The sequence below is a fragment of the Sinocyclocheilus rhinocerous genome, unplaced genomic scaffold (genome assembly GCF_001515625.1).
Source record: "Sinocyclocheilus rhinocerous isolate Xijiao unplaced genomic scaffold, SAMN03320098_v1.1 scaffold1042, whole genome shotgun sequence".
NCBI classification, from domain to species: Eukaryota; Metazoa; Chordata; class Actinopteri; order Cypriniformes; family Cyprinidae; genus Sinocyclocheilus; species Sinocyclocheilus rhinocerous.
Window position 1 is genome coordinate 529,867 of NW_015640510.1, and position 9,518 is coordinate 539,384.

General features: G+C 37.2%; 2 protein-coding genes across 2 annotated transcripts in view; one reads left to right on the plus strand and one right to left on the minus strand.

Annotated features, from left to right (window-relative positions):
• The window catches only part of LOC107753354 (trafficking protein particle complex subunit 12-like), a 32,363-nt gene extending 26,354 nt beyond the window's left edge, over window positions 1–6,009 (plus strand). Inside the window, exons 8-13 of the mRNA XM_016569493.1 lie at window positions 1,113–1,186; window positions 2,356–2,454; window positions 3,443–3,546; window positions 4,472–4,559; window positions 4,650–4,698; window positions 5,476–6,009. Of these exons, the coding sequence (XP_016424979.1) occupies window positions 1,113–1,186; window positions 2,356–2,454; window positions 3,443–3,546; window positions 4,472–4,559; window positions 4,650–4,698; window positions 5,476–5,696 (635 nt within the window). The 3' untranslated portion in view covers window positions 5,697–6,009. The remainder of the gene's footprint in view (window positions 1–1,112; window positions 1,187–2,355; window positions 2,455–3,442; window positions 3,547–4,471; window positions 4,560–4,649; window positions 4,699–5,475) is intronic.
• adi1 (acireductone dioxygenase 1) lies at window positions 4,849–9,218 on the minus strand. The gene is made up of 4 exons (XM_016569492.1): window positions 9,035–9,218; window positions 8,259–8,378; window positions 7,954–8,133; window positions 4,849–5,224 (listed from the first exon to the last, which is right to left on the minus strand). The coding sequence occupies exons 1-4, from the start codon at window positions 9,161–9,163 to the stop codon at window positions 5,108–5,110; spliced, it is 546 nt and encodes a 181-aa protein (XP_016424978.1). The 5' UTR covers window positions 9,164–9,218; the 3' UTR covers window positions 4,849–5,107.
• Between the last annotated feature and the right edge of the window lie 300 nt (window positions 9,219–9,518).

Consider the following 9,518-nt stretch of genomic DNA (forward strand, 5'->3'; position numbering starts at 1 on the left):
TGTAGAATCGGTGGGCGAGGTTAAACAGGCAGTGATGTAGAATCGGTAGGCGGGGCTAAACTGGCAACGATGTTGAATCGTGGGCGGGGCTAAACAGGCAGTGATGTCGAATCGGTGGGCGGGGCTAAACAGGCAGTGATGTAGAAGCAGGCGTTGATCATCTTCTGTGGAGGCGGTGATTATCCACACTATTACATCATAGAGTAAAACATTCCACAAGCTGTCGTTTTGAGTTGTGTATGTTTGACAGCCTACATCCTTCACAGATGGCCGCTGCAGTGATTTAGGTCAAAAACGCATAAATAACTCATTACAATCAAACCAAACGATCTGTAAGAAGAGACAAAGCAATAGTGATCACATAATAAAAACGGTTACTCACACTTGTGTGTTGCGACATTACTGTCGGATCCAATATAGTCGCACAGCATTGTCTTTTAGTTTCAATCTTTTTGAAGATCCTACGTCGAATTGTGCCTTGTTTCTAAACGAATCCACGGTAAAATTAAGTAAATAAAAATAAAATAAAGTTAATTAAAAATAAAGTTTATTCACTCTATCCTAACGTTGGGATCAGAAGGAAGGCAACGCAAATATTGTTTTTCCACAGCTTGGCACTGCACAGTGTCTTGTTGTCTTTGGAGTCATCTTCATTGTTTGGTTTCTGCGTAGACCTGCGCATTCGCCTCTCTCGTAAACACTAGATCAAGGGAATTTTGGTTTCTCAGTTCATGACCCATTTAATTAGTATGCTTTCTGGAATATTCTCACAATTCTGATTTGTGTGGCAGGAGTGGAGGAAGCGTGATGTTGTCGGTCTGTGCGGTCACACAGCATCAGTACTGAGACACATGTGCTGAAGTCTGTTCTCACACACACACACACACACACACACACACACATATGAGATCAGATCAGCTCGCTGATGGGGGTCTACAGTGAGCCAGAGGGGGAAAATAAATGCGATTGTCACTGTGTCTTTTCCTCCTGCACTATAATTCCCGCCAGCAGACAAATAATTGATGGTTTAGAGCCGGGAAAAGGAGGGAAAGACTGCAATTTCCAATTCTATTCCATTTGCTCAGTCTTTCTCTCTCTGCTCTGTGTTTCAGCCTCCATCCAGCTGTGGAGGTCACGTCTGAGCAGGGTGATGTACTCCATGGCCAACTGTCTGCTAATGATGAAGGTACGTGAGTGGAAGAGCTAGCAAACATATACTCACTCGCGCTTTCATATCTGACCTGAATCATATCCGTGCACATGCACAGACTCTAGGGTTAGAGATTACAGGCTTTCCTTCAAGCAGGTGCCTACTGAGAAAATAGCTTTTCTGATTACTGTTCTACTGGTAAAACAGTGTGTATGCACACATAGCCTACTATATCTTTATAGTATACCAGACTGTCAGTAGCTAAAGAAATACCTGTTTTTTGCAAGTTATCATGTTCAACAAGTGCCATCTGCTGGCCAAAGACTGTAGTGACACACATTGGTTAGCAGACTCGCACCGAAGAAACTCACAAACGTGAATCCTTGTTGTAGTGCATTTTTTTTTTTCTTTTTCTTTTTTTATATATATACAGTATGTATATATTTTATAAATGTCATACTTGGATTTCCTGGGGATTTAAGGGGGTAAAAAATGGGTTACACTTAATTTTAAGGTGCAGTGTAATTAAATTAAATCATTTAAATTTAAATAAACTTCAAATTATAAAGTTTTTATAAATTATAAATTCTTAAATTGTTGTCAATTCTATTCCTGATTTATGTTAATATATATCACTTATGTTTTTATTTATTTTCTATAAAATAAACAAAGTATTTCACTGCATGTTGTACAATGTATGGTTGTGTGTATGAAAAATGAAATAAAAAAATAAATAAAAAGGTAACACTTTAGTATAAGGACCAATTCTCACTATTAACTAGTCACTTATTATTAGCATGCCTATTATTAACATCTCACTCACTTTTGGTCTTGTCAGTGACCACGTCTGTCAAGCTCTTAACAGTACACCTCATACACCTCATAAACTATATTCTAAGTCTTCTCAAGTCATTTATAGCTTTGAATGAGATTAACTATCCGCTGCAGCTGTCAAATCTCATTCATCCCGCAATATTCAAATTCAAACTGACACGATGCATTTGGTCCGTTCCTCACACAAAACTATCATATGACTTTAGGAATCATGGAATTAATCACTAGAGGTTCCTAACAGTCATATATGCATTTTATGGTACTGTCATGGTGTTTTTGTTCTTTTGGAGCTTGACAGTCACAAAATGCAAGTTTGGAGCAATGAGATGGTGTGTAATCATGACAGCGTTGATTTTCTCTTTGACATGAAGGACTATGTGCTGGCCGTGGAGACGTATCACTCCATCATCGAGTATGAGCCGGAGCAAACAGTGCAGCTGCTGAGTGGAATGGGCCGCATTTTCCTACAGGTGCATCAACAGCTAAACACAGTTTACAATTCTGAACTTTAGAATTGTGCTTTAGGTTTTAGCATGCATCTGCTATATGCACACTACTGTCCAAAAGTTTGCGGTCAGTCATTTTGAGAAATTAAGAATTATGTCCATCAAGGGCACATCAAAGGTCTGGAAAAAAAATACAAATAAAATGCTTTAAAGGGGTCATATGATGCTTTTTTAAAGATCATTATTTTGTGTATTTGGTGTAACAGAATATGTTGACATGCTTTAATGTTCAAAAAACACATTATTTTTCAAATACTGTACATTATTGTAGGTCCTCTATGCCCCGCCTCTCTCAAACGCTTCGTTTTCTACAAAGCCCCCTCCTTTACCTCCTCTCCTAGGTTCACGAAACGGTCGTCCATAAAATGCATTGCTGTTCTGTTTTAAGTAATCTTAAAGATTCCTAAATGCATCTACTTTCGGAAGGCCAAATAAAGTGCTTTTGCTTTCGCACTTAAACACACAGCGTCTCCCTGACATGGTTGCTTCAACACTAACTGGCGGTTACTGAAACCACGCCTTCTTTCTTTGCGTGCACATTTGGGTGCATTATGCAAATATTCCCACATAGTGAGGTAGATAAGTGGGGGCGTGTTAGAACGAGCCGTTTTAGGGGGGCGTGGCAGAGTCTTAACTTTTATAAAGAATATCTCTTTGGTTTTGAGACTTTAGTCTTTGCAACTTCAGGGATCTTATCTATGCACAATCAGCTTGTAACACTCCAAAGAGAAAGGAAAACTTGAAATCGCATCATATGACCCCTTTAAACCTTCACGTTGGACCCATTTTTGGTTGAAAAATGCCATGTTTACCTGTAAGTGGAAAGCCAGTGAACGCTGTCCTTGCTCTGCAGAGTTGCTTGTTTTTGAAGAGGATCAGAGAGTCCGCTTCGCTCTTCATGTTTTATCTCTACACAGACGATAATTAAGGTTCGGTTTGTTCATATGATTAGATTGGAGACATCAGAACCGCTGAGAAGTATTTTCAGGATGTGGAGAAAGCCTGTCAATCAAAGGGAGAAACACCTAATGAAGACACCTCAGTGCTGATGAACAGGTGAACGCTGATTTCTGCTCTGTCAAGTCATTTAATATAATCTGTTTACACTCCAGCCCGTCAAAAGCTGGAATAACGGTGATTGTTTTTATTTCTTTTTTATGTTTTTGAAAGACGTGTCTCTTCTGCTCATCGAGGCTGCATTAATTTGATACAAAAATACAGTAAAAACAGTAATATTGTGAAATAATTTTACATTTTAATATACCCGTTTTCTATGTGAATATATTGTAAATTATAATTTATTCCTGTGATGCGCAGCTGTATTTTCAGCATCATTACTTCAGTCTTCAGTGTCACATGATCTTCAGAAATCATTCTAAGATGCTGATTTGCTGCTCAGTTATTATCAGTTGATATTTCTGTTCAATTATTAATAACGGTTCTTCATCTTATTCATATTTAAAACAGTTTTTTTTTCAACCTAACATTTTTGTGGAAATCATGTTACTTTTTCAGGATTCAATGAACAATATTTACTTGAATATAAGAATTTTAAATGATTCTACTTAAATATTTTTATATTAATAAATTAATATAAAATGTATTTCCTGTCACTTTTGATCAATTTAATGTGCTCTCGTTGAATAAAAGTTTTTATTTATTTTTATTTTGTTGGTATTGTGCATCTTGGTTTATTAACATCAAAAATATTGTGCAGCACGACTGTTTTCAACATTGATAATAATCAGAAATGTTTCGCGAGCAGCAAATCAGCATATTAGAATGATTTCTGAAGATCATGTGACACTGAAGACTGGAGTAATGATGCTGAAAATTCAGCTGCGCATCACAGAAATAAATTACTATAAAACTGTATTTTTGATCAAATAAATGCATCCTTAACGAGCATAAGAGTCTTCTTTCAGAAGTAGTATATGTGCTTCTGTGGTTCTCCTGAAGCTGAATGTGATGTCGTCCACAGGGCTTTTGTTTATCTGAGTCAGAATAACTATGCAGACGCGCACACGTGTTTCTCCAGCGTCTTGAAACTTGATCCCAAGAACCCAGTGGTAAGTTGAACACGTGACCGAGTGATGCACCGCCAGACAAACAGCACTGGATAACCTGCCGGCGATAACAATGCCAACTTTGTTCTTCAGGCAAGCAACAATGCAGCCGTGTGTCTGCTGTATTTGGGAAAATCAGACCGTTTACTTACTTTTTCTAACATGTCTTCATTAATATGACAGTTTTTCAGTGTTGCTGCATTGCAGTATCACTTTATTATAATCAGTACAAATATATAATGCAAATTAGTCTTATTCATGAAAACCGAACAGTTTGTAGTGGTTCCCTACATCTTTTAATAGAAAGTAATGAATTAATGCTGAGTCCATTAAACAACCACCATTCACACGGCCCTGCAGGACTACAATGCATTGTCATAACTATCAAAATACTCATGTGTTTATCATTAGTAATGATTTATTAGATCTAGTACTCATGATTGTAACCCGTGTCAAGAGTGTTTGTTAAAGGCACTGCAGAGTTTGATCTGATGAAGAGCACATTAGCAATCCGGTGATTCAGCAGCACTAAACCAATCCCATCACGCATCTCAAGAGCACCTCAGGGAGTTCACATAGGCTTTACGGATGTCAGAGTCATCAGCTGGGCGGTTATAGGCCTTCCAGACCGGTTCACCGACAAACAGACGCATGGCTTTAGTGTAGTTCTGAAGAGAAAAGCAAAACACTGTTTTAGTTAAAGGAATGGATGATTCAAAAATGAAAGTTTGCTAACATGTCTTCACCCTCGGGTCATTCAATTTGTAGATGAGTTTGTTTCTTCATCAGATTTGGAGAAATGTAGCATTGCGTCACTGTCTCAGCAATGGATGCTCTGCAGTGAATGGGTGCCGTCAGAATGACAGTCCAAACAGCTGATAAAAACATCACAATAATCCACAGCACTCCAGTCCATCAGTTAATGTCTTGAGAAGAAGGCTGAAGGAGTCCCTGGGCCAGCTGGAGAGCCTGGTGCACAAATACCCGGCGCTCTACCTGCACGAGAGCGTGCTTTTCAACCTCACCACCATGTACGAGCTGGAGTCCTCGCGCAGCACGCAGAAGAAACAAGCTCTGCTGGAGGCCACCGCCTGTAGAGAGGGAGACAGCTTCAACGTCCAGTGCCTCAAGCTAGTATGAGACGCCACCATCCAACACGCAGGACGCTACCGGATGATTACGCGTGAAAATACTGTTCCGCATTTGGAGCTTTTACAAGTTCACGTATGTTGTGCTTACCATGTACAGACAGGACCAAAGTTAACTTGACAACTCAATGATATTTGCTCCGCACAGAGCAGAAAAAAGGGTTAAGGTTACCCGCGTTTCGAGAATCAAGAGAAATGCTTTTTAATGCTTTAAATGATTGTTTTCAAAGAGTCTAAGCTAATTATAACTGTACTGTGTATTTCTGACAATGAGAAAAGGAAATCTTGTTAATAAATGTGTGAAAACCTGACCTGGTGTTGAGATGTGGTTTATTAATGCGGCATATATTTAGGAGAACTATGTTGTTTTTGTACTCTTTTGCCAATTATTTGATTTCAAAATGGCATTTTCCTGCCATTATATAATTTTTTTAAAAGCTACTTTTTTTGAACTCCTCCTAGATTGTTCGTACGATTCACATGAAACTTGGCACACATTATCCCAAGACCATCATGACTAAAAGCTGAGAAGAGAAAACTGATTTATCAAAGTGTTTTAAAGATCAATCAAACAGTCTGGCATCGCCCATTTTGACTAATAAACCTAAATCTGCTCAACGCAATGTCTAAACTTAGCGAAACTTGATACGCATACACAAGAAGTCATTCTGAGGACGCACACCAATTTGTGTCAAAATCTGCCCATACGGGGCGCGGCAACTCCTCAACAGTTTGATCAAGGTCAGTTAAACTGAATGCATTTCTTCTTCAGTGCTAAGCAAGCCATGAAAAATCAATCATACAAAACAACAAAAATGGCAGCCTGCAGCTAACAAGATGCATTTTGGATGACTGATCGCAATAAAATTTAGCAGAATGTACGAGGCTGTATACTATATTTGGGTCCATCATTACGCCGTTTTTTAACTTCAAACCGTTGCTAAAATAGGAATCCATAATCAATCATCAATAACGCTTCCTCCAGTGATAAAGTCCATCTCCTGTTGTCTCTCACATCAAAATCCAGCCACATATTTGTTTAGAGCTGTTTTGTTTTAGCTTGTAAACAACAGTGCTTGATCTGTGCAAATTTCTCTCCTGATTCAGACCAGACCACATTTTCACTGGAGGAAGAGTTATTATGGATCTTATGTTATTATGTTTCTTTTCTTACAAACATGCAGCTTTTCACTTCACAAGATGTTAATTGATGGACTCTCATTCTGACGGCACCCATTCACTGCAGAGCATCCATTGCTGAGACAGTGATTACATTTCTCCAAATCTGATGAAGAAACAAACTCATCTCCAAATCGAATGATCTGAGGGTGAAGACATTTTTAGCAAATTTTCATTTTTGGGGGAACTATTCCTATAAGTTAGTGAGTGAAATGACGTGTGAGTAAGTATGGTGTCCCATACCCGGAATCTGTGCTCTGCATTTAACCCATCCAAGTGAACGTGAACACACACACACACACACACACAACTGAATGCATTTCTTCTTCAGTGCTAAGCAAGCCATGAAAAATCAATCATACAAAACAACAAAAATGGCAGCCTGCAGCTAATAAGATGCATTTTGGATGACTGATCGCAATAAAATGTAGCAGAATGTACGAGGCTGTATACTATATTTGGTGAGATTCACCATTGTAATCTAATTTACATTTTTTGCTAACAACTCTGGAATTGTAAATGCTGGAATATTTTCTGAATCATTCAGTGCCCCCATATCACATTTTCATATGTGCCTTATCTTTTTTTTTTTTACTTTTTTTTCTTTCTTTTCTTGTATGTATATATATATATATATATATATATAATTTTAAGTTTTTTTTTTATAACCTATACATTTTCATTGGGCTGTTTGCACAAAATGTCCAAAACTTCACAAAACATGGCACACAGAAAATATTGTTATATCAATGAACAAAGAAATCTGTGAAATGCTTTTAGATCATCAAATTAGGAGCCAGTCTCTTTTAAGCTAATTAATAGCATAATATTTCTATATAAAGACATGCTTATTTACTGTTGTGGTATGAGTAGTAAAACAAACACTTATATGCTAAACTATAAGCATATTACTGATCATACAGACAAACACGTTTTCATTTAATCCACACACAGTAGTGAACACACACACACACACACACACCTGGAGCAGCAGTGGGAGGCCCGGGGAGCAGCGTCTACTAAATAATTGGATGGAAATGCTTTAGTTCAGTGAATTCTGAGACACATACGCTTTCATCAACGGTGAATCTGTGGTAAATTCCCGCCGGCAGTGTGATAAGATCCCCTTTAGATACAGCTATTCGGATCCAGCGGTCATCTTTGTCCCTCACGTCAAAGTAAGACGATCCGTCCAGTATATAACGGATCTCATCGTCAAGATGAAGATGCTCCTCATAGAACATTTTCACCTGGAAAGCATGAATTTGAGATTTACAGATGGATTTCATTACAAAAATAAGCGTAATATATACTGATACATTGACAATGATTTTTATTTCATACAAATTAAATCATGTTAATATGCATAACCTACTTTGTTCTCATAATCAGGAAGTTTATCTGGGTGAATCGTTATGATATCCATATAGGAATAACCCTTTTCTTCACGGATCTTCTGCAGTTCAGGGTCATTTTCATAAATATCAGCATTTAACTAAAAAAAAGAGAAAAAAATCCAAACCTTTGAAAACAGACAAGCAATCATATTTTAGTGCCACTAAAATACTATTCATTTTTGTTAATATTTTGAATTAGGTTTTATTTTTACATGTTATATTTTCACTTTCTAGTAAGTTTTAATAGTTTTGTTGTGTTTTTTAATTTTTTAAGTATATCTACATAGTATTTAATTTTTATTATAAAAAAAATTATTTAAATTTTTACTTCAACCTTAAATGAAAACAGTGCCTTGACAACTAGCTAAAATTAAATAATTTTACATTTTCTGTATATTCTAAATAATTTATTTTATTTCAAGTGAATAAGGAATAACTGTTATCAGGACATAATTGCATTGTTCATCATAACTGTCTGAATGCCATCTAATATGTTTACACTAATAACTATGTTTACCACGACAACCATAAAAAAAAATCATGTTTTTGTAAAGGTGGATCATAACAGTTATTGTTGAAGTTTAGTCAGATATGTTGTTGTACTTTAACATTCATAGAAAGTGGATCAATATTTTTTTTTAGATGATTCTATGTTTGCATATTTGACTCTGTTTGCATTCATACACAGCAAGCATAACGCTCGTGTCACGTGATGCGTGTGCAATATTAATGTGTGTGTGATTTCTGCTCGAACCTTCCAGTAATAAACTCCGATCTGCTCGAGCTGTCTGAGAGTCACGGGCTGGTTCGGCTTCAGTCTGTGAGGCAGCTTCTGGTCCTCGCTGGACTCATCCATGTACCATGCCTCTATCCCACTCATCATTATTATACGCACGCCGTCTTCTTCTTCTTCTTCTTCTTCTTCTTCTTTTAGTTTAATGGCGTCTTCTTCTTCTTCTTCTTCTTCTTCTTCTTCTTCTTCTTCTTCTTCTTCTTCTTCTTCTTCTTCTTCTTCTTCTTCTTCTTCTTCTTCTTCTTCTTCTTCTTCTTCTTCTTCTTCTTCTTCTTCTTCTTCTTCTTCTTCTTCTTCTTTTAGTTTAATGGCGGATTGCAATAATAACTTGTCAGGTGCATACCGCCACCTACTGTACCAGAGTATGCAGCATGGATTATTATATAGCTTTACGTAATCTTAAAGGGGTCATATGATGCGATTTCAATTTTTCCTTTCTCTTTGG